Source organism: Hylaeus anthracinus, unplaced genomic scaffold (assembly GCF_026225885.1).
Source record: "Hylaeus anthracinus isolate JK02 unplaced genomic scaffold, UHH_iyHylAnth1.0_haploid 12002, whole genome shotgun sequence".
NCBI classification, from domain to species: domain Eukaryota; kingdom Metazoa; phylum Arthropoda; class Insecta; order Hymenoptera; family Colletidae; genus Hylaeus; species Hylaeus anthracinus.
In genome coordinates this window covers 421,322-446,041 of record NW_026534349.1, presented here as the reverse complement: position 1 = coordinate 446,041, position 24,720 = coordinate 421,322, and the positions used below count along the sequence as shown (strand labels likewise).

The window sequence follows — 24,720 nt, the reverse complement described above, 5'->3', positions numbered from 1 at the left end:
CTTAACAATGAAATTTACAAAATCATTTTGGAGAAATTTAGCTCCATTTTATAAGAATCATGTACTTTTTAAGAGTGTCATTAATCGACATGCTTCTACCGGTGCAGATTTATCCTTGGTATATAATTTTATTTTTTTACATACATATATGTATATACACTTAATATCAACGTTTTAATCACTTATTAATATTGCCTTAGGATGTAACACTTACACATTCAATAAAAAAGAATATAGAAAAATATTGGAGGGATAAAATTAATTTGCGTAAATATGATGAAACTGATAATATAAAGGAAAAGTTTTATGTATTGTCAATGTTTCCATATCCCTCTGGAATACTTCATATGGGTCATGTAAGAGTTTATACAATAAGTGATGCTGTTGCTCGTTTTTACCAACTGAAAGGCAAGTTTTCTATTATAAAAATGAATTAATCCTCTTATAAATTGTTTAGTTAATATTTCATTTTACACATTAGGAATGTTCACCTATTTTATAATTTAACTACAGGATATAATGTCCTTCATCCAATGGGTTGGGATGCATTTGGATTACCTGCTGAAAATGCTGCAATTGAAAAGCAAGTTGATCCTGTTGAATGGACAAATGACAACATTATACGAATGCGAAATCAAATGAACTTGTTGAATTATAATTTTGATTGGGACAGAGAATTTGCAACATGCGATCCAGAATATTATAGGTGGACACAAGAGCTATTTTTAAAACTTTTTGAAAAAGATTTAGTTTATCAGAAAGAATCATATGTTAATTGGGATCCGATTGATCAAACTGTATTGGCAGAAGAACAAGTTGATGAGAATAATTGCTCTTGGAGATCAGGTGCTCAGGTAGAAAAAAGATTGTTAAAGCAATGGTTTATTAGAACAACACCATTTGCTCAGTAAGTACAGAATTTCTTAAATATTATAAATGTTGTAATTAAATTGAATATCTAATTATATATATTATTCATTTGTCATATATTAGATCATTGTTAAATGGATTATGTAATCCGATATTGAAAGACTGGAAAGACATTATAAAAATACAAAAGAATTGGATAGGTGAATGTAATGGGACTAGTTTTGAATTTCAATTAATATCAAATATCCCAAATTATCCAAAAACAATAAATGTTTGGACCAATGTCCCAGAATTTATTGAATATGCAAAGTTTGTTGCAATCTCTCCAAAGAGTTTACTAAACTATTCAGAGTATTGTAAAGATGTAAATGATGAAATCAAAGTAATGAATGTTAAGGTATTAAATCCGTTCAGTGGAGAAGAAATGCCAGTATTTATAACAGATAAAGTTGAATATCAACCTTTCAGAGACACATACATTGGTATACCTTCTGCTTCTATGGACGATTATAATTTTTCTGAAGCAGTTGGCATTGAATTTCTTAGACATTCAATAAGAAATTACGAAGAACAACAACAGAAACTGTCAGAAGTATTGTCTAAAGCAAGAGAGTGGAAAATTGGCGGATATTCAGTTAGTTCAAGGCTGCAAGATTGGTTGATATCTAGACAAAGGTACTGGGGTACACCAATTCCAATTATTCATTGCTCAAATTGTGGAGCTCAACCAGTGCCATCAGAACAGCTTCCTGTTGTTTTACCAAAGATAACATCTTCATTTTCAAATAAAAAGTCTACATTACTTGATTGTAAAGATTGGTTAAATATTTCCTGTCCAAAATGCGGTGGACAAGCAACTAGAGAATCAGACACAATGGATACATTTGTAGATAGTTCATGGTATTTTCTGAGATATATTGATCCAAAAAATACAAAACAAATGTTTGATCTTGATAAAGTAAAAACAATATTCCCTGTTAACCTTTATGTAGGTGGAAAAGAACATGGTATGTAATCTGATGCTTACATCCTTACACGTATATAAAGAGCTTGTATGTATTTGAGGTTTTTTAAGTATGTTATATTTATAATTTTAGCCGTATTGCATTTATATTATGCCAGATTTATGAGTCACTTCTTGCACTCGGAAGGACTTTTACCCAGTCAAGAACCATTTCAACAACTACTTGTGCAGGGTATGGTAATGGGTAAAACTTACCAAATAGAAAATACAGGAAAGTATGTGAAGGCAGATGAAGTGGAAGAAAAAGAAGGACAATATGTACTGAGAAATACCAAAGAACCTGTAGTTATCTCCTGGGAAAAAATGTCTAAGTCAAAGCATAATGGTATTGATCCTCTTGAATTAATAGACAAGTATGGAATTGATACAACCAGATTGTTAATATTAGCTAATGTAGCACCAACTAAAAATAGAAATTGGTCTGACGAAAGTAAGTTGTTAGTAAATATTAGTATATTAAAATTTTTATTAAATATTACTAAATAACCATTAAAATTTGCTTATTAATCAAATCTAGCTATTCCGGGAATACTCAACTGGCAAAACCGTATATGGAATACTGTAAAATGGTTTATAGACTATCGAAACAGTGTAAGTCTAGAAGAACTTCAAACAACACCTACTGATCCCAAATTTGTTAAAGATGATTCATATATGTTTGATAGTCGAAATTATTTTTTAAAATCTACAACTTATAGTATAACTAACTCTCAGCAATTAAGTATTGCAATATCACGACTGCAAGGACTTACAAATAGGTACATGCATATGTATAGTATTTTAATACATTAATTATTACAGTGAATTCAAAATTTGTAACTTTCTTATATTTTCAATATTCAGTTTACATAAGGTATCGGTGGAATGTAAGAATAAAAGTCGTGAATTTGAGCGTGCATTAGCAGCTCAACTAATAATGCTTGCGCCATTCGCGCCACATTTTGCTTCAGAATTATGGGCAGCATTCTGCTCAGCTAAACATCACCTCATAAGTGAAAATGAAGTAAAATTGAATAAGAATGTCATGGAACAAGACTGGCCAGAAATAGATATGGAATATAAAATGGAATTGATACTATATGTAAGTTCATTACATTTATATGTATACATATCCTATGCTGTATACATATTATTTGTCATAATTGAATTGTTTTATTTTTGTTACATTGTTACATAAATGATTAATAATTCATAGAAGTGTAAATACTTAATTATCACCACGTATTTACATGATACAAATAATTTTATATAAATGTATAATTCACTATGTTGCATTAGGTGGATGGTACGTATTGTGGAAAACTCAAAATACCTAGATGCGAGTTGGATAAATTGTCACCTGAAGAAGCCTTGAACTTAGGAATGAATCAACCAGAACTCCAAAAAAGTTTGTGGAATAAGAAAATCACAGAGACTAAACTTCTTTCAGTGGCAGGCTACGATTCAAAGATGTACATTATTACAGAAAAACTTAAAGAGACTATAGCAACATAAAACTACTGAAGTCAGTAATAAGTGTTATAAATGCTATGAAAATAGTCTTTATTAAATTTTATATACTATGATATAAAATATTATAATATAGAATGACTGTAAATAATTAAACAAATTACATAAATAAACATGTTTTTTTACTAAAAAGTGAAGAGAATAAATTTGTATTAAATAATTATTCTTACCCAATATCATATTCCCCATCATAGTCATTATGTGGTATTGTTTCTAAGAATTTAATATAATCATGTGGTAATTGATTTTCTCGAGCTCCACTTAGTATTGTTTTTCTATATTGGAATTAATAAATAAAATTAGATATTGCTTCTATAATAAATCTTGACTATATTAAGTTTTATTTAAATAAATATAACATACATATACAATGGCGAAGGTCTTCTGTGTTGCGGTAGTAGTCGCAATTTAACATGATTATCTGGAGTATTACATTGTTGGTATACTCTACAGTTTAAAATGTTACCATCAGGTGTTTCTACGTCAACCATTAAAGGAAAATATAATTTATCCACAACACCTTCTTGACAATCTAGTGTAGGCATATTACATTCGTGTAATTCCCAAATTACTCCCCATACATTATAATTGTCCGTTGTAACAATTGTTGCTGAGCATCCACCCCATCTCTTGGAATGTGTTAAAAAGTCAAGTCTGAAATTCTATAGAATTCAATGTTTGCATAACACAAAATTTGCTAATTATATGATTGAATACAAAATAAATACCTTTATACGACCGATACCCTTATATACTGCGGTTGGATTATTTATATGTATCCTTTTCGTTAACATATTGCTTCCGTATGCAAAATATAAAAATTTGTTACACATTATAATAATTACTTTGATAATTATTCGAATTGTCTCGGCAAAATAACGACCAAGAATACCAAGATAAGCTAATACATAAGTATATAGGTTAAGATATCGTACATTATATATATGTATGTATGTAGGTTATTACTGATAAATATTATTTACACTTTTAAGAAGGTTTTAATCCATAACGTGATGTAAAAATACGAGTTGAAAATAAAAAACATATCTAACAATGATTAACATAAATTTAATATTACACTATGAAAATATATTTCAAAGTTCTACTCAATACACGAACATTTTCCCCACATTATTTTTAATGCTTACACGGATATAATTATTTATTCATTTACCAAATTTGTTACTTTTGCTTTGCAATATAAAACTGCAAACAGTGATTTATTGATTATCAAGGCACTTATGTTTAATTATGAATACATTTAATTAAAGTCTATTTATTTACAATTAAATTAGATTAATTAAATTTATAATTTGCATATATTTCTTGAAACATATCACGACAATTTATTTTAACTTGAAGCTTAGCGCATAATAAAAAAACTCCAGATAATTTCCTGTGTAGACTGTATATCTCTTCAGGTGGAGGGCAAAGTCTGTGATTCAGTATTGTTGGAACCAGTGATTGTATTCTAAAATAAATATATTTATTATATATATATCTTTAAATAAAAGTGAAAGATTTGTAATTCGTTACTATTGCTTTTACCGTTTAGTCACATCTTGTCCGCCAAAATCATAGTATTTATGATTTTTATCAAATACTTGGCCTAAAACCATGACTGTATCCACATGAGCTTCTTCCATAATCTAAAATCAAAACAATTCAAAACTATAAATACTGATACAATGCTTTTTATTCAACATATAATTAATATTATTAGGATATTTATTACTTTAGATTCATATCCTGTAAGAAATCCCATTTCTTTGGATAAATTTAAAATTGTATCACGATCACCTTCACTTGCAGCATAAATTATCTTAATGTAGTTGTCCATAAAGGATTTTTCGTATTCTCGGCATGCACCAAAATCTAATAATACCAACTGAAAATTACATAAAGAAGAGAGTAATTAATTATAATAAAAACTATAAAATGTTCCATTACTAATGTCAGCATATTAAAATATTCAAATACAAACCTGTTTAGTATTGGTATTGTAGAAAAAGTTCGACCAATTTGGATCTGTTTGCATATATCGGAAAACAAATAATTCTTTCAGACACAACTGCATTATCAGTTTGCAAATATATTCTCTCGTTTCCATATCCATACTTATACATTTATCCACTGGAATACCCTCTACCAATTCAGATGTAAAAACTTGGCTTGTCGATAATTCATCTGAACATAAAATCAAGTAATTATTTCAGAATGCAAAATATTAACTTATCAAACTCATACCTATTACTGCAGGTACATAATAATCCGAATAAGGTTCCATAAGTTTTTTATACTTTCGAGTACACTCCGCTTCTCGCACGTAATCAACTTCCCAAGCAAGTTCTCGTTTTGCAACTTCCACTAAATTATCTATAAACATGCCTTTTGGGAAGATATCCCAAACCTATAAAAATTAAGTTTTTCTTATCATTATGTTGATAACTAAAACGGGAAGGAATAAAACATGTAATGCATAATGGTACCTTCAATATGCCTACTAAATTCTCAACATCACTTTGAATTCCCATAGCTACACCAGGATATTGAATTTTAATTGCTACATCCTGACCATTTATTAAAGTACCATGGTGTACTTGGCCTATAATTTGTTTACAATAATATCAAATTTTCTTTATTTTATTCTTTTATTAAAACAAAAATTTACCAATAGAAGCAGCAGCAAACGGTTTATCTTCAAATGTAGCTAATTTATTTCTCCAATCATGTCCAAGTTCACTGACTACTACTTTCTAAAAATAATTGTATAACATGTATATGCAATAGAATGATTTTCAACTATAGGTAGTTGAATTTTGTTTGACCCCACTCTCAAAATAATTTTAATACATACAAAGATAATTCCTGTACAATATGAGCTTAGTGTTATAAGTCATTTTGTACATTTTTCCATTCTTCAAATGAGATCAAATTTTACAAGAATTATTTATAAAGTTTGCCTTAATGTACATATCATAAAGTTAAATACCTCAACTTGCCATTTTGGCATGAAATCAGCACTCTGTCTAACTCGTTCAAAAATTTTCTGTACTTCAGGATTAATAGTAGACTCATCTTGAATACTTAAAATTTGTCCAATTTTCAAGGCAGCACCTATTATAAAGCATGTAATTATTGATTATCAAAAAGTACAATAAATATATTATTCATACCTACCTCTTACTTTACACAATGTTGAAACTATTCTTTCTGCATTTGCTTTTGTAAGAAACATATTGTCAAATGTCTCTCCAAGGCTTTGTTTTTTTAATCCAAGTGTCCGACGTGTATACTCTGCTACTGTACCAACACCAAGGCCAATTCCTAATGTCCCAAAGCTCACCATTCTCTGCAATCTAGTAGATGGAACTTTTTGTGCTTTTGCGTTTGGTGAAAGCTTTGAAATAAAAATCAATTTATTAACAGAGTACCATACAAGTTATGTGAAATTTATAAATTAACTTACAGTTTGTTTTGGTCTAACAGATAGCCTAACTTGAGGTTTCTCTGGACTTGGTTTTATACTTTCCTTTACTTGACCTACTAACAACTGAGAATCAATTTCTGATTTTTCATTTTGTTTTACATTCTTATTTCTTATGTTTTGTTCGTGTTCTAATTCCAGTCTTCTCAAAATTTCTTTATCTTTGTCTGAAAGTTCAATCTTGGGTATCTCATCTTCCAGCTTAGAAATTGTTTCAATTTTTTCTTTCACAGTTGTATACTTTTTGATCATAGGTTTTTCTTGTTTCTCTTGTGAACTATTTACACTGTTAGATTTAATATTCTGTTGCGAACTTGAGACATCCATCTCAATCAGTATTTCTTTAGGATCTTTCGCGGGATTGTGAACATATAACTTAGTTTTATTAGGTTTTGTAGAATCAGATTGACTCAGTGGCATTCCTATGATTTTATTACTTTTTATTTTAACAAATTCTATTATACCTTTTTCCACAACATTCATGCGTTCAGCCACTTCTTTGAGTTCTCCTGCAACTTGACCCTGAATATACATGCATAATAAACAGGAAATTATTATTTATGTTTACAATGTTAATATAAATTAATAAATAATGTACAACTTATACCATTTTATGAAAGATCATCTATTATGTTATAAACAAACATAATTAATTTTCATTGATAATTAAAGTTATATTTTATGTAATTTTGCAACTTACAGGAACCTTACTTGGTTCTATATTATTCAGTTTCTTTATACCATTTGCTAGACATTGCTCTGCAACAGTTTTCAAACATGATGTCTGTACCGAATGTTTAATTCCATCTTCTTGATGTTTTATGATGGCATTGGTTACCATCTTAACTCCTCTGAGTACACCGATGAGATCAGACATCCAAGGTTGAGACATTCTATGACAAATTTCAACTAAATATTGATTCTATATATAAAGAATAATTGTAATAATTTTGAAAATAATTTTTAAATTTTATTTATACTATGTGTTACTTCTTTTTCTTTTTAATAAGAGAGCATTAAATAATTCGCATCAAACTACTTATAAGGAGTGTTACGAATTCAGAAAATTACGTACTTGATAATGAATAGTATATAGTGTCTATAACACGCGTTTAAAATAAACGTAACCTTGAAATGTACAAATAAGGTTATAGTAAATGTTTTGGTATTTTTCGTTATTGTAGAAGTTTTCTTACTAGTTTAAAAGAGTTCTAATCTGATGAAAAAACGTAATGATATGAATTTGATCATTCAGTATACATTTTTTAAATATTTACACATTGCAGAAACATACTGTAAGATAACCTTACAATCACGGGCATATACATATATGTACATAATGTCGTGTATCATTTAATTCATAAAACGTTGATCAATTAGACGTTCTTGAATTAAGAAGTATAAAGATGTACATCATACTATCTATACGTTATTAAAATTATTCGTTGAATCTTAATAGTTTACGCTCAATACTAACCTAACAGTTCTTGAATGTTACTTATTATTCCTTATGATAAAGACATTTTCACAGATAAAATACATCGATTACATTACAGATCAGATTTATTTAATGAGCATTTACAGTTGGTTTTGATGATGGGGTCACTAACTTTAAACCCCAATTAAACGTAATTGTCTCATAAGAAAAAATTCCATTTTTCATGCTAACTTCTTAAAAATTATATTTACATTAACTAGTAACATAAATTATATTATATTCTGTGTTTTTTTGTTAATAAAATAATTATGTGAATTTTGTTTTTCATATCTTACATATAAGTATACATTATCTCAATTTTACCTGTTGGTCTGCAAAGCCTAAAATATTTATTTACTATTCAACACTTTGTGGAAAAAAGTTCGTGGACTTTTGGTGTATATGATCTATTAACGATGCTTTTACCACTATTTAAGAAATTACAGAAATTCTATAGTTTAAGAACATCTTTACTTAATATATTATTTTATCCACGAGGTACACATTCAAGCAAGGCTTAAATATTTAATACATTGTACAAGGTGCATTTGATAATTCACCTGCATTAAAAATCACAGAAATAAACATTATATGACGTACTTATTGCTGGAATAATCTTTATAAATAAACATTGGCAAGCTTTAAATCTTACTATTAATCTTTTCAGTTTTTATATTTATAAGTAGCTTAAAAGCTCTACAATAATTTAATTTATATACACAGTATATATTTTTCTTATTGTATTTTTTTTATAACTACAAAAACAGAAAGTTTATTATCAACAAATTCTAAACATTGTGGGATGATTTTTAATAATCCCTTGTAAAATTGAAGCTAACAATCACCTTCAATGGAATAATCATTGATTGCAAGTGTAATATGTTTACGAACCCCGAGGAAGTCTCTATGAATGAATAAAGTAATATTAAAAAATTTACAAATATTAATGGAAATGTTTATAAAAATGTTATTTACTTTATGCATATATATGTATTTAATATATGTATGTACCTATATTATACGTATTAGTGTATACAAGATTCATATACTTGAAAGTCCATCAAACTTCTACAAAACAATGTTTTGCAGAAGTTATTTTTAGAATGATTGATTCTTCCTAATAATTAATCAATTTATATGCCGAAAGAGACCACCTCATCGGGTTTAAACTTTTTAACAAGAAAGAAAATTAACTTTTAAACAAGACTGAGTGCAATGAACTGACACTCGATAAAATTAGATAACATTTGGTTGGTCTGGAATAAGTGAAGCAAAAAATGTGCTAAAGAATGTCCAAGTGAAAGCTAGTGCACCAGGCCTTTCTTCTTCGTGTTCTTCATTTGCGTTTGTTCTTGCCTCTGCTTGTACAGCTGGTAACTGACCATTTTGTTGCTGCTGCATAGGTTGAGGGCCGACAGCTTCATTTTGCCATGCTTGATTATTATTATCTACTCTGTCTACTCGGTCGTTATCAAATAATGGAATAGGATGACCTCGGAAGAAACCAATCTGATATCTACAAAGCATTTAACTTATTAATTTCTTTTTATACTGTAAAATCCATTAATAAAAAATATATATGTATGAAAACTTACAGATACATTACAAATCCAAGAAATATAACAATGAGAAATCTTAGTGGGGACGAATAAAAATATACTATACTGAAGAGAACAATAATTCTGGATAGCATATAAAAGAAATCTAGCCAATCTCTATCAAATGCACCATCTTCTGCAGCACCATTGTTTCCACCATTAATATCAGCATCTTGAGCAGCAGGTTGTTGCTGCTCATCACCTACATTATTATTGTTATTATTATTATTTGTAGTATTCATATGTAGATTTTGAACACTATCATTTGTATTGATATTCATTTGCTGAACATATGGAATGCTAGTTCGTACTTGAATTCCTTGTGCTGCCATTCTATAACAAAACACAGTATTATATTAGGTGACTGCTAATCTTTTGTAATCGAGATTTATAATTTAGCTGGTGGATTTTCAATTTTACAGGTAACAGATGCTGAAAATCTCATACTAAAATTTTATCTTGAAACAATTCTTTGTTTAATTTTAAACCTCTTATCATTAATGAGAAACAAATTTGGAGAATTACAATGAGAATATCACTTACAGTTGCATATACTGTGTAAAATAGTGTGTATATGCTTGTTGCATCCAAGCAATTTGTTGACTATTTCGTGGATCAAAATATTGTTGCGTAGAATATAGCTGAGTAGGAGACTGTTGTATGACAGCATTATTAATATCTTGACCCTGATTTTGTGCATCATTTCCAATTATTAATCTTATTTGTGCCAATGTGACTCTTTGATGATCTGTAGGTTCCGAGTCTTGCTCAGATGTCATTCTATTTGTAGTTGTTTTCTGTGAAGCACAAACTAAATGGACCGTATAAGCTCGATCTTCTTGTCCATCGTATTGTCTCAAAACATCTTTCAAACACGTGGAATCATTTAATAGTTGTCCTGAATATATAAGTTTTTGACTAGCTCTTTCCTAAAAATATATATTAATTAGAAATACAATCCATTCTTTTATTACAACTATACAAACCTGTATTTTTGTGTGATCTTTAAATATTATTTGTAAATTTATTGTTATTCTATAGTTTTGTGAATTAGGAATGAATAAATGAATTTAATCCATACAAATTAAAAACAAACATATCTGGTCGTGAACAAAAAGAAGTGTGATAACACATACAATTAGCAGTGATTAAAGTTCAATTATGAAAAAAGTTAATGTTGTAAAATATATTTTTTCGAAAATACTTAAAACACGAAAATTGTCCAGATTTATGGTTCCTTCAATTACTAATACATTTTACTTTCACCTAGAATCGAGATTACAGCTTTCACAAAATTTCACACAGTCGAGCTCATAAATAAAAGCAACGAAACTCACTGGTTTACTAGGATAAACTTCCGACAAATATTCTTTTAATCGGCCAATGGTCCATCCGATATCACATTCCACAACTTGATCTTTAATTTGCTGATTTGGCGCTTTTATTATTAATTTTACGGCAGCTTCTTCCATTGTCAGGAAACTTTTGCTTCTGCGTTTCTGGCGATCAGCTGGTCTTCTACTGTCAATTGTACGAACAGTGTTAATTAACAATGCTACCGAGGCACGTTGATATTTGTGTGACCTGAGATTTAACAATACGTTGCCGTATTTATTAAGTCGACCTATTAATTTGCACAAACTCTTCTATGTATCATTTATTTGGACACCGATTACAGACACTCATTGCTGATATAGCACTTGTATGAAACATGAACGGGCATTTAATCGCTGATATATTTTTGTAAGCGTCACTAAATGGAATCATATATTTGGCGAGTTATCATTGGTCGTAGATTGCAATTTATTTATGGTTCGATAAAATCCGATTTTCAAATATGTTTTCTTCGTTTATTCTACACTTATGCTGACATCGCAATCCATAGTAAAACTATTGGTTAGGGATAAATGTGATTTGTTGAAAACGAAGCTTGTGTTTTTGTTATATAGATAGAATATATATATAGTTCGTAGTTATGTTTTGACAATATCTACCAGTTGTCATGGTTTCACTTCCCCACAACCGTGCTTGGTCCCCCTGGCCCCTGGCCACGGGCCATTAGTATCGATGTGGGGACTTTCCCCTAGGCCTGGTCAGGTTGGCGCTACTGTCGCGTCGGCGTGGGGTTTTTCCAGAGATCACATCGGGGTCACCAGATGTGGGGATTGGTTTACTAATGATAGTATGCGTGATAGACGTATAACTTCTGAAACTTGTTTGATTTATTTAATACTATAATAATACTAGTTTTGCAGATATTAACTTCGCACGTAACGGCTCGTAAAATGAAGCGTCTCTGGTCTAAAACAGTTGCACGCTCGAACGTCGCACGCTCACCAATCTCTGAAAAAACCCCGCGCCGACGCGACAGTAGCACCAACCTGACCAAGCCTAGGGAAAAATCCCCACACCGACTCGGTTAATGGCGCCATCGGTGGGAAAAGGCCCAAGTTTATAGTGAAACTAGTTCCAACATTTACAGTAAGATAGCGCCACTGATATCTTTTAATTAATTATTCTTTATTTTTCATATATGTATAATTAATACGATTCTTTGTTTTATAACACTACAATCTTGCTTTGACGCTCACAGAACACATGACTTTTGTTGCTATGATTGGCTCACGTCTTTATCAGTTCAATTGGTTGTCGACTAGTACTTTTTACGTGTTCATTGTGCGCAATCGCGTGTAACACAATCCACAATCTGTCAGACAGTTCCACTTCCCCGCATCTGCGCTTGGCCCACCAGTTGTCATTAATTGTTATGTGAAACTATTGTTTCGATTATTTTATATTTTTTCAATGGTAATTCAAATACTTATGTTTATTGCTGAGTGTTGCATTAGAAGAAAGATAGCATTTATAAATATTTTCAATTTGCAAATACATTGAAATATTAATTCTTGTTTAGAATTCTGTACATTATTGCATCTGGGGCTCCTGTACGTCTGGAGAGTATTGCTGCGGAGATAATGTTTGCTGCAAGGAGACAAATTTTGATTCACTACTTTTAACGTATGTGTAATATCTTTTTTATTATAGAGTAATAAATTCCAGCATTTAAATAGTATTACTGATACATGTTAATAGGGTTATCACCTTTGGAATATTGACTGCATTGGCATTCTGCTGTCTTTGTTTTTACTGCAGCACTCGACGGATGTATGCTCCATTCTTCAAAAAATATTTAAAAATTAGCTATACTTTCATGTCTACACAGGGAGACAGTAAGTCAGGTTCTATGGTAAATCAGGATTCAGCAACAAAAGATTGTATTATACGAGTAGATGCAACAAAGGTTTCTCTATAATAAAGGTTGTTTGTGACTTTGTTAGTCGATACTTTGTATTATACCAATAACAAAGTTGAACAATGGAACTGTTTTATCTGCATCGTCTTTATCGCATTGCAAAATGGTCAAATGTATTCTTATTGAAAAGCAACAAAGATGTGTTTCAAGATTTGAAAATTTTTGTAAAAAGCATGTAGGTGCATTTTATATAGTCTAATACAGTGGATACTATTCATAATACATTTATACAGAAATAATGATTTTCTTACAGTTACCATTTTTGCATTATTACATTCCACTATTCCTGAGAATCCAATAATGGGATATTTTCTAATACTTTAAATAAATAATATTGCATTATGGATGAATTTTTCTTAAGTGTATCATAAAATTTTGCTCTAAGCAGTGTATTTCATGATATCTCATTATTGGTTTTCGGCAATGATATATCTGCAAACTATAGAACTGTATACTAGTAAAAGAGAAATATATTTTACAATGATGTAAATCTTGGTTTGTAATAATTGTGAATGATTAAATAATATTGCTGATTTGAAAACAATTTTCCTAATATTACCTTCCTAGATTAGATTTCTAGTTTGTCTTTATTTCTTCAACGAATAGTTCCTTTTGTTTCGGTTCTGTTACAATCACGTGATTTCATTTAAACATAGGAAATTTAGGCTTCCATCATTACATGAATTATGAAATATTACATAAATAGTAATAAAAATCGTTTCTAATAAATAAAATAAATATTGGATAATACTAATGTTACCAAGATAAAAAACATTATTGATTGTGTCCCCTGGCTATCAGTCGGTAACGTGTTAAGAAGGCTAGTTGTGTGGTAATACAGTATTGCGTTACTAGATGGCGGTGTGGAAAAAAGACAGAACAAGAAGAATACGATATCGACGTCTTTTCATTCTTTATTACCGATCGCAGATTAATTGATTCGATGAGTAATTCTCCGTAATTTTCTTCTGGTTTTAGACTTCTTATAATCTAGTCTACTGTAATAACTATTTGTTTTCAAATCAACTTGGACTTTTTCAGAAAAAAACTTTTGAGACAATATATTATCTTTTAATCATTTCTATTTTTACTACTATAATATTCTTTAACGCAACAGTTATTGACTGCTGTTCTCCCATAATAACAATTCTTTAACGTAGTTAATGATTAAATACAGATGCTTTACCGACTGGTAGCCTATTAATAGGATTTTTGCTAGGACAATCTTTGTTACCCACTATTAAAATAACTTTTTATGCTTTCATCGTTATATAAATATTAATCCAAAATGATTCTAATAGATAAAATAAAGATCGAATAGTACTAATGTTGTCAAAATGAAAAATATTATTACGGTCGGTAAAGTATGAAATGACGACGAACGTTTTGTAATTACACGTATTTACGTTAATCTCTATGACGGCCGCCATATTGTTCTTGTAATGCTTTGTGACGTCAATGGCTCTACCGGTCGGTTGAGACATGACTATGTGTATGTAGTCGTTAGAAAATCTCTACCGTGCAAAGGTGAACCCGCCAAAGATTTTCCTCTTAAACTTTAATATATTCCTTTGTTAAGTTGAACGCAATATAGATGTATAAGTAATATGCAACAGTAAGTAAATTCAACATGACTTTGAAGTTCAATCAAACGAAGCGATATTCCACGCGTGCCAATCTAATGGCTGGTTTATGTTGGTAGCCTTACAGTTGATGACGTCATTGTGAAGTTCCGAAATTGAAATCAATAAGTGGTGTGCAATGTTGTGTGCACATGACAGTCGGAGCGAAATGGTGATTATGTCAAAACATTCTGTCAGAACGTCTTGGTTTTTCTCGTTAAGACCGAAAGTGTGAATGTTTATAAAGAAGATGGCGCGGAACGCGAAGAAAAAGCTGGCGATATTCGTCGGAACGTCAAAGTGCTTGATATACGTGAGTTGCTCACTTTTCCCTCCGGCAACTTTACTTTGGCTATCATTTATTTTGAAACGTCCAACAAAGTGTCAATGATTGCTTGTTTCTTAAACTCATTTCTTCAATTCTTCGTTTCTTTCGAGTGTTGTATTTTCGGTGTTTGCGAATACGATCGATGTCATTGCGATTCGATTTTCGTTGTTCACCATTTATACACTTTCAATTTTGTTTTCTTTTTGATCGTATCATAGGTTTACTAAACGATTTAAAACAATAACTTCTTTTAGGCAGAAGCAAAATATTGTGCCTCTGAAATGCCTGGAGAAATAAAGTACTATGAGTGAGTTTTCCATATGTAAATATGTATATTTTATAAAGTAAGGATCCGAGTGTTGTATCGCGGACTAGCGACGTCAATGTTAAGGATGCTCGATACAAGTTTTTTTTTCTTTATTACAGAGTGCATCATCTTCTAAGACTGAGATTGTAAATATTTCCATTGTTTTACGTCAATACGAACAAAGTTTGAGAAAGGATCCATTCGAAAAATCGCTGTATTTTTCGCGCCGTAACTTTCGTAATTTTAAGGCAGCTCAAGCTTTCTTTCTTTCTTTTTTTTTTTTTTTTTCATGAAATTTATATCGTTTTGTAACAAATATAAAGAGTTAGGAAGATGAATCGAGGCGTATTACATCCTTTATAATTGAATGAAGAATTTGCAAACGAAACGTGTGCTGCATCATGCGATCGAAATCGTTACATCGTGTCACCTCTCTGTCTATATCGAAAAAAGCGCAAAGCTTGCAACGAAGAAAGCTTAAGTGGCCTTGAAATGTCCGATACAGTAACCTTGGAACTAAAGTAATTATGTTACATGCCCCTTCAGTCACAAGCACTTCTTCTTTCGAGCTGTCGTCGAATTATCAACAAAAGATATTTTAAACTTTAATCTGAGACGAGACACCCTCTATATTTGTGAATTCCGTTCCGTTAGCGGAACAGAAGATTACAAACATTTATCTTTATACGTAAAATAACAAAAACAAACAAATATGTATGACGATTATTAAAAATAAGCAGATCAAAACTAACTAGGTAATTATACAATTTTCCATTCTAGGTGTTCTAGAACAGAATATTGTTGTGGTATTGGCTGTTGTGTATCACCTGGACTGCATTTCCATCATTTATGGTATTACTGGTAGGTACACAATGAACTATCTCCGAAATATTGCTTGTCATATATTTTTTTTTAATTATTGTCTATGTAAAATTTATCGTGAATTCTCGTTTACAGGATACTGGTTATAATCATGTTCCTGGTATGCTCTGGTGGCGGTTGGTGGTATCGATATTGGTTGCAAGGAAGGTACAGAGCGGCCGCATCGGCCATTCCGACTAGAGCTTCCAACCCTCGAGCTCAAAGTTCTCTTCGGGGGCCGACTTGTCAAGTTCAGAGAGCTCGCATCACTTACGATTCGGCGAGGAATACCGTGTTGCTGCATCGTATGTGGAAAGGCTAGTATATCCTGACGATGGACCGCTTGCAATCCGTTCGATCGCGTCTCTATACTGCCACTCGAATGTTTAGACCACCTGAATTTCATTTCATCGTACTCCATTCACTGTCATTCGTTGAGTCGATTAGATTTAACGCAAAATTTTGTATCGTGCGTGCCACATTGGTAATTGACGATGATTTTCAAAAATCATCCAAATCACTGCTATGTTCTGGAAGTTGTACGATATAGTAATCCTTGGCTTAATACTACAAAATTGGGACGGTCAGATGCTGTGAATGGAGGGTTGGAACCGAATTCTATTTTGAGCCTAGATTCAGCCACGCGTAAACCATTCGACAGGGAAAGCATGTGGCAACCATGTAACGGTATGGCAACTACTATCGCAATACAATTTTTTTTTTATTTTTTCGTTATACATTTGTAAAACTATTATCAATGGATCGGTGTTTCTATTTTTATTTATATATACGATCTTTAATGATGATACAATAAGAAATGTGAAAGTATTTACTTTCCATTAGTAGCTGCCACGTCAAGACCTGCTCAGCACCGTTCTGATGTTCGGTCAGTCGATTTGTAATAAAAGTAATATAATTTAACACTAACACTGAAACTACCAAGTCGGTCAATCTGACAATGAGCCAATTTCTTTCTAAAGTCACTCAATTATTAACTATTACGATAGGTATCTGTTGATTTTCGGTAGTTTTAGTGTTAACTACCATTATAGTCCAAATTAATTATTAATCATGTATTAATAGCCTATTCCGTATGCCATGTAAATTTGAAGACCTGACTAAAATAACGCTTTATATTCACAGGTCCTCAAAGGAACGGAGCAGTGCCAGCGTACAACGGCAACGCGACCACGTCGACGACACACTACCAGAACATGAGCGTTGTATTGAACGACGCCAACTGTCCGTACTATCAATTGTATGGTCCGCCCCCGAGTTACGAAACTGTGATAGCCCAAACACGCGGTAAGATATCGAATCCCGCCTCGCCGGAATCCTCGAATGCGCGGACGAACGCGCAATCACCGAGCATTCTACCGAATTCGAGCGTGCCGCAATGTTTTTCGTACGGATGTAATCCTTCCACGAGACTGAACGGAGGTCTGGACCAAAGCACGCAATATCAGAACGGGAATGTTAGCCCGCGGCAGCTCGATAACCCGGAAGCTGGCCCGTTCACGCGTTTCCCGTACTGCGTCGCGGACGGACCGATCAGGCAGAACGTGTGTGTTCCTTTCGACTACCAGGAGCAACCCTTCGTTCCTGAGGACGGATTCAGTCGTGGTTATCAAGGCGCCTCGACGTACTACGCTCCGTATTCGATGGACAAGTCGTCGGACACTTCGGACCCGGAGAATCAGAGTTTCGAGGCACCGAGGGTGGATAGGTATATGATGGTTAATATCGATTGTACGGCGGGTAGCAGCAGAGAGCAGAGCCTCTGGGAGACGAACGATCGATCGATCTCCAAGGTCCACGGTAAAGAGGAGAAGAATACCAGCGAAAGGGTCGAAGAAAGCTGGGGTGAGCACCGCCGAATCGCAACGGACTCCGCGTCAGGGTTTTTCTCGATTCAAGAAACGGACGGGAGTTGCGTGAACGATTCCAAATCTACCGTGAACTCGTCGGATGATTTCGAATCCGAATTCTCGAGGAGCCGACGAGTCTATGGGGGGTCTTTAAAAGCGACCGGCAAGTATGCCGGTAACGCGAAATGCGAGGAATATTCCGTTGAGAGGGCTTTCTCGAAAACTTTGCCTCGCTCCTGCGAGGGTCTTATTAACACAGAGCCAGCGAAAGCAATCACCAACGCGTCCCGTGACGCGAGTCCTTTAGAAGACACGGCAAACGCTAGCGTGAGTTCTTTTCAATCAAATCCATCCAGCAATGTGATATTAGAGTCTTTCGTTTTCGACGGCGCGTCGTCTTCGACGGAGAACGTCGAGAACGCGGAGGAGGAGCGTCGTTCCCGTCTCACGAATGCCAGTACAAATTCTGACCTTGAAAGTAACCATAGATTAGACAGATCGAAATCATTGGACTGAGCGCCGGTGCCGCCGAGCGAATACTGTCAACGCGCAGCGCTTATTCTTATACGTGTCACCATACGATTTCCCGCGTATATACTTGTATGTATCACGTGACGCATAATTGTTAGGTTGAATCTGTCGTCGCGTCGAGAACGTTCCATCCCGCATTCGATGTAACGAAACGAGCGCAGTATTATTTTTTTAAGAGTCCTTCGAAGTTGTGTACCTATATGCTTCTTGACCCAGTCTACCCTTCACAGTTGTCTGTCTACACTGTCCTCGAGGCGAGTCCTTTTTCCTGCCGTGTTAACGCTATCGTCGATGTGTGAAATCAAGCCATTGTATGTAATCAACGATGAAAGCATCCGTCTTAAGAATTTCTGGCGATGTCGGGATGCTATGCCTTTCTTAGGGGTCCGGTTTCCTACCGTATTTATTAGTTAAACAGTTAAAGTTTTAACCGAGTTATTTAAGTAATCGTTATTATGGAATTGCTGCTTATATGTATACGTGTTCTATACAATTTTTCAATGCTTAAAAGAATTTTTTCGCCCAAAAAGAATTCGATCAGCATTTTATAAAGAGGTTACGTGTAGCATTTGAACATCGTCAGGAACACTTGGAAAAGTCTGAACACAGTCGCCAAATTAGCTCGTGTATGCGTCGAGTCTTGTTTTCAAAACAGTGAAATATAGTATTATATATTATGTATAACATTTGCTTTTAATTTATTGTTACAATATTTTGTGGATTGCACAAATAACACATTTTTTTGGCGACTGGTTACATTTATTACTGATTAGAGTGTAATTGCTTTATTTCATGCATTCATGGTAATAATAATATTCCAATGTCCTTCTATTCGGCGCATGCTTGTCATCTTGGACGGCGCGCGCGTCGCGCAAACATGGAACCAATAGTTTAACGCGTTTAGGCATTCAATGCAATACTTTTCTCGTACTTTTAATCGAGGAACGTCAATGGGAACACTTAACCTTCCTTTTTTTTTTCATTTCTCGCGATTATTAATAATCGATCGATCTACCGACAATGAATCATATAAGCGGGGTTTCGTTTATCAACGCGCGTGATTTCGTAGGTATTTACAGTGAGCCACAGAAGTATTTCTTCCGCCTCTTAGAGGAAATATTACATTGTCCGTATCGATAAAAATATACACTATATTAAAAAAAAAAAAAAAGAAAATCGAATTTAAGTAAACTATACAAGAACCAACAATCAATCAGTATTTATATTTCTACAGTGGATACTAATCATAATCAACATTTTTACAGTGAATTGTGTCATGTTTCGATGTAATGAAACTTTCCAAACTATTTTAGAAATTCTATGTCTATAATTGTGTTATTTCACGAGAAGTGTATATCAGTTGAAAGTTTAATACGATGTATAAGTTTATCTATAAGGATCTAAATAATACTTTATCCTACATGTAGATACAAGTTTGATGTCAGCAATATACTTCTGTGACTTATCGTGCATCGTTCTCTCGCACACCGATACTGCCAGAAATCTTTGGTCGAAAAACAACCAGTTCGTCACAATTACGTTAACACAGTGTCCCTTGTTTAAATGAATGGGCTCGACTAACTCCGGTTACGCACAAAACCGTCGATTGACGCCGTACGTTTTCATCGTCCTACATTTAATATCGGTAAAACGCCGATTAAACTCGTTATAGCGCACCTTTTTCTAATCTTCGCACATTGTCGTACTAACTTTACGAGCCACAGGAACTTTTTAATATAAAATATTCTAATTAATAGGTGAGATTCTACCGTACTCGACCGTTTTTGCGCGCGTCGTGATTTTCTATAACGAGAAGCATCGACTCGGTGTTCGACGATGCTGAATAAATCGGTCTTCCCTCCTCCAAGGGGGAGGATGATCGTGCCGCTCCGCTTTCAGTTTCATCGACCACCGTTCTACGTTCTCCGTGTTTGCACGTTAATGCAATCTCGATATTTATAAAAAAAAAGTTAACTCCTTTGAAGCGCAGCAAGCCACCATTGACGTACTTAATTTTAAGATATGTAATTTACGAAAGAGTCTCTAGTTTGTTTACGGATTATAGCGTGCGGAGGGGGGAGGGGTAACTGTGTAAGATAAGAAGTTGTATGAAACGAGGTGTGAAAGTGACAGGAAAAAGTGGAGTTTGGGGTTGCAATTGCGTTCTAATCCAGGGGTGGGGAATCTTGGCATTGGAAGGTCGGATGTCATGAAAAAGCTGACAATTGTCTAGGGTTTTAAATATTTAACAGAATCAAAAATACATCTACTCGTGAAACCAATAGTTTTTATGAAACAGCCAATAGTTACACAGCTTCATTGAATGGAATGAAAGTCATAGTGGTGTAAGTTAAACTAAAAAAGATATTAATCCTTTCATTGAAGAAAAGGATTTCTCAAAATGAATAAAACATGATTTACGCTAGTATGGTTTACAACGTTTCAATTTTAATTTCGTTTCATATTGGAGTATTAATGTTATGTAAAGATATTACGGTTTGAATCTTTGCATTATAGATTAATTGTTTTTACATTTTATAAATATATAATTTTCAACTTTATAATGAAGAGAAAAGCAAGTTTAGTTTTAATCCGCATACCGAGTTCGTATGGTAAGTTGAAATTTTATCTTCAGGATAAAATTATATCAGACTTTAGAATAATAAATAAAATAAAACGAAAACATATCTTTTGCAATAATATACATAAGTTATTGTTATTTCTATTAAAAAAAAAAAAAAAAGATGGAAACAAAGAGAACATTTATTAATTACTGTAAGTTGTAATGATATCTTCAATTGTTTAAACTATTTAGTATAATGGGCATTAAGAAATATGGAAACTATATTAACATACTAGATATATAACTATTGCATAATCATAGTTTTTATGTTAACGACTGAGAGTGAAAAGTACATTATGGAAAAGCAAAATCATTTTTAATTAAGAACAAGAACCAAAAGCAAACTAGGAAGACAATTCGATATACTGATTGTTTCATATTATACATAATACAAACTACATTACGAATACGACGACTGAAAATATCGTTATAATTTACACTAATAGTTATTAATTTTTCAAAATAAGATACGAATTTATCCTGAAACGTGATATTGTATTAAGAAACAAAAAACAAGTTAATATTATTTCCAAGTTACTTGTGATATTCTGCTTAAAAATTAACGATTGTTTAATGTTAGTTTCAATGAGAATATACCATCTAAATGATGAAGATGCACAATTGATCAGTTGACAATGCCGCATGCGGTCTTCAGGCCGCAGGTTTCCCATCCCTGTTCTAATCGATTTACGGGTCACGACAGCTTGCAAACGCATCTTCCTTTATCTCTCGTGTCTTCGTCGTTTTCCAGATCGTTTCTACGTCACGATGTCCAAGTATCACGCGACTGGACTCGGTTGATGCTGTCGAAAAGGAAATGAAGTACCTAGTCATTCACGCAGACAGTTGCGATTCGACCTTGATAAAAGTTCAATAACGCGAACAGAGAGGAGCAAAATTTGATTCGAATTGATTCTGTGCTCTTATATTCAATCATTTATACCTTTACTTTAAATAGATAGATTAAGTCTCAACCTGATGGCCACTGCAGAGTTACCTACATACACGAAGATATAAGATCGACGAGCCATAAGATCATGCTTATTGTTATTCTTTAACAATTGTTATAATTATCAATTACACTTGTAATCTGTTAAAATAATAGTAATAAGCGGAATTGTATGGCATATATACGTACGTTGTAATAGTCAACAGGTTAAGACTCAAGTTATACAATGCATACATTCATTGCAATGCAGATCAGGCGAAGAACATCAAAGGTCGATACGTATTTCAAAGTAACACGACGAGTGAATATTTCTACTTAAGCTAGAGTTATAAATGATTGAGTATAAATGCACAGGATCAATTTGTACCCCTAATAATAAAAGCACCAAGCAAACAATTTATTCATGACGTCATGAATTGCACAATTTGAGCAGTGATCGAACGGTTAAACGGCCCATTATGAAATATTTAATTTTATAATTCAAATTCTAAAATTGCTTAAGAAATGATGCTCAGTCAGCTGTTCAGTCTTTCTAAATGTGACTTTTGCTCGTCTTTGAATGGGCGTCATCAAGCATTACTTTTCGCAGCACGAACGTGGTCGAGGCGCGAGAATCGGCGTGCCGTCGCGTTTGTGAGTTTCTGACTTGGTTTTCGATAGTAACAGCGGTCCAAAGAAACAGCGTACGTGCCAATAACGTGTCCGTTAGATAAATTAATATCGAGTAGAACGAGTCGGTCGACCTCGTGAAGGCAACTCGATCTCGCAGCCAATGTGTTGTTTAGCTTAACAGAAGAAACAAAGAATGATACATATATATATATAGAGAGAGAGAGATGTATCATTCTTTTATGTTTATGTATATACAGATTGTGTGTGTATACACATACACACGCATACACAATTATTTTTTGTAACCGATCCTAAAAGGGGACGGGCCGTTTTGACTGTCCGTCTGAATAAATATTAACGCGTAAAATGCAAATAACGAGCGATGCTCCGGATCCATATGGGAGTCTTCTATAGATTCAGGAATACCACTATATTTTGTGTGCGTGCGTAGTGTCTGCGTGTTACATAGCTTTAACGATAACTTAGTCCGAATGATCCTCTCACCGTAACGCGCAATCATATTCGTATTACCATACTGTAAGATATATTGTACCTAACGAGCGAAGGAAGGGTGTCTCTCTGAAATAAAGACGAAATATTTATTCACGCGAGGTTGTACAATGAAGTTGTAAAGTTTGATCTTCGTTGCTTCTCGTAGTTCTTTTTATCATTTGGGAATTAACCTATTCTCTGCCATTACATATCTCGTAGAGTTTGGCTTGATTGCAATTGGTCATTGAATAAGTTTATAGCTTATAACCGTTTGAGTTAGGAATTATTAGACAGAATGAACGAAAATTTTATACAATTTTTTTTTTTTTTTTAAGAACAAGTTTACTATCACATATTAAGTTTATTTATTACATACTTGCAATAAACATTTCATTAAAGATAAAAAAAAGCAAAGATTATTTTATTATCAAAATAATAACTTTACTTATTGACATTTTTTTTATTTTTACTCTAAAATTATCTGGCAGTGAATGGATTAAATGCAAGTTGAGTTAATTAGCAAAGTGCCTGTATTACGTCGATATTTACGTTTGGGAAACCTTGGTAGAAACAGGAGTTCAAAAGCGTCGACGCAGGGCCGGTGTTAGAGTTGCTAGCGATGAAATGTTTAATTTACATCCATCTTAACTCATGTTACATATTAAAAATAAATTTAAAATTAGTTTTCAATTTCGTCGATACCTATTGCTTAAGTTACTGTCAAGACGGTCTTTTCAAGAGTTTATTAATAATTTGATCAGTCTCTATTTTATTAGTTTGCGTGAAATGCTACACTTGTTTTTATTAATCCTTACAATTTTTCGTTTTTTTCTTGTTAAAATGCTTCCTGTGAGGGGGCACCGTTCTGTTTCCACGCGAAGCTGGCCCTGTATATATAATTATTAAACGGTATTATTATCGCTCAATATTTTTATATATAGCATTTGTTTACTTTACGACCCATCTATCCTGAATAATTTTTATAAACTTTGTATTTATTTTTAGAAATTGCTGCAAGATTGTGTCAAGTTATTGACACCTGTGTTTCTGTGTTCGAATTGAAAGCTGTGGATTATGGATACGATTCGATATCAGAAAAAAAATGACTGATATTCGCATATTCGATTTTACAGCCTGGATTAGGAATATTTTTCCTTATTTTATCACGTTTACATTTCAGTTTTCCTCCATTGCAGTTAATGTGAAGTTATTGCAGGATGATAATGCGTTACCGATCATACAAAGTCAG

At 32.9% G+C, this 24,720-nt stretch overlaps 5 protein-coding genes across 9 annotated transcripts; 2 read left to right on the top strand and 3 right to left on the bottom strand.

Moving 5' to 3' along the window:
• Nucleotides 1-84: 84 nt before the first annotated feature.
• Nucleotides 85-3,549, top strand: LOC128892168 (probable leucine--tRNA ligase, mitochondrial). Its single transcript, XM_054152347.1, has 8 exons — nt 85-118; nt 201-408; nt 514-907; nt 994-1,877; nt 1,968-2,324; nt 2,412-2,652; nt 2,738-2,975; nt 3,173-3,549. Exons 2-8 carry the CDS (start codon nt 318-320, stop codon nt 3,386-3,388), a joined length of 2,421 nt encoding a protein of 806 aa, XP_054008322.1. The 5' UTR covers nt 85-118; nt 201-317; the 3' UTR covers nt 3,389-3,549.
• Nucleotides 3,189-4,529, bottom strand: LOC128892174 (gamma-glutamylcyclotransferase-like). 2 transcript variants are annotated; one of them, XM_054152359.1, is made up of 5 exons: nt 4,387-4,529; nt 4,132-4,304; nt 3,767-4,065; nt 3,574-3,678; nt 3,189-3,330 (listed from the first exon to the last, which is right to left on the bottom strand). In XM_054152359.1, the coding sequence occupies exons 2-5, from the start codon at nt 4,234-4,236 to the stop codon at nt 3,309-3,311; spliced, it is 531 nt and encodes a 176-aa protein (XP_054008334.1). In that variant the 5' UTR covers nt 4,237-4,304; nt 4,387-4,529; the 3' UTR covers nt 3,189-3,308. The 2 variants fall into 2 exon arrangements, with proteins under 2 accessions (XP_054008334.1, XP_054008333.1); XM_054152358.1 differs by having other exon boundaries at nt 4,132-4,201.
• Nucleotides 4,456-8,497, bottom strand: LOC128892167 (atypical kinase COQ8B, mitochondrial). Of its 3 annotated transcripts, none has more exons than XM_054152345.1 (12): nt 8,368-8,497; nt 7,591-7,783; nt 6,873-7,412; nt 6,584-6,803; nt 6,396-6,520; nt 6,075-6,159; nt 5,893-6,008; nt 5,651-5,813; nt 5,388-5,590; nt 5,139-5,291; nt 4,952-5,052; nt 4,456-4,874 (listed from the first exon to the last, which is right to left on the bottom strand). In XM_054152345.1, the coding sequence occupies exons 2-12, from the start codon at nt 7,780-7,782 to the stop codon at nt 4,700-4,702; spliced, it is 2,073 nt and encodes a 690-aa protein (XP_054008320.1). In that variant the 5' UTR covers nt 7,783; nt 8,368-8,497; the 3' UTR covers nt 4,456-4,699. The 3 variants fall into 3 exon arrangements, with proteins under 3 accessions (XP_054008320.1, XP_054008319.1, XP_054008321.1); XM_054152344.1 differs by lacking the exon at nt 8,368-8,497 and adding an exon at nt 7,966-8,218; XM_054152346.1 differs by lacking the exon at nt 8,368-8,497 and having other exon boundaries at nt 7,602-7,732.
• Nucleotides 8,498-9,094: 597 nt separating this feature from the next.
• LOC128892170 (homocysteine-responsive endoplasmic reticulum-resident ubiquitin-like domain member 2 protein) lies at nt 9,095-11,735 on the bottom strand. Its single transcript, XM_054152350.1, has 4 exons — nt 11,303-11,735; nt 10,509-10,894; nt 9,963-10,298; nt 9,095-9,883 (listed from the first exon to the last, which is right to left on the bottom strand). The coding sequence occupies exons 1-4, from the start codon at nt 11,435-11,437 to the stop codon at nt 9,604-9,606; spliced, it is 1,137 nt and encodes a 378-aa protein (XP_054008325.1). The 5' UTR covers nt 11,438-11,735; the 3' UTR covers nt 9,095-9,603.
• A 2,964-nt stretch (nt 11,736-14,699) lies between these two features.
• Nucleotides 14,700-23,590, top strand: LOC128892169 (uncharacterized). Of its 2 annotated transcripts, XM_054152348.1 has the most exons (6): nt 14,700-14,893; nt 14,981-15,213; nt 15,483-15,535; nt 16,316-16,396; nt 16,493-16,713; nt 17,540-23,590. In XM_054152348.1, exons 2-6 carry the CDS (start codon nt 15,136-15,138, stop codon nt 18,778-18,780), a joined length of 1,674 nt encoding a protein of 557 aa, XP_054008323.1. In that variant the 5' UTR covers nt 14,700-14,893; nt 14,981-15,135; the 3' UTR covers nt 18,781-23,590. The 2 variants fall into 2 exon arrangements, with proteins under 2 accessions (XP_054008323.1, XP_054008324.1); XM_054152349.1 differs by lacking the exon at nt 15,483-15,535 and having other exon boundaries at nt 14,703-14,893.
• The last annotated feature ends 1,130 nt before the right edge of the window (nt 23,591-24,720 follow it).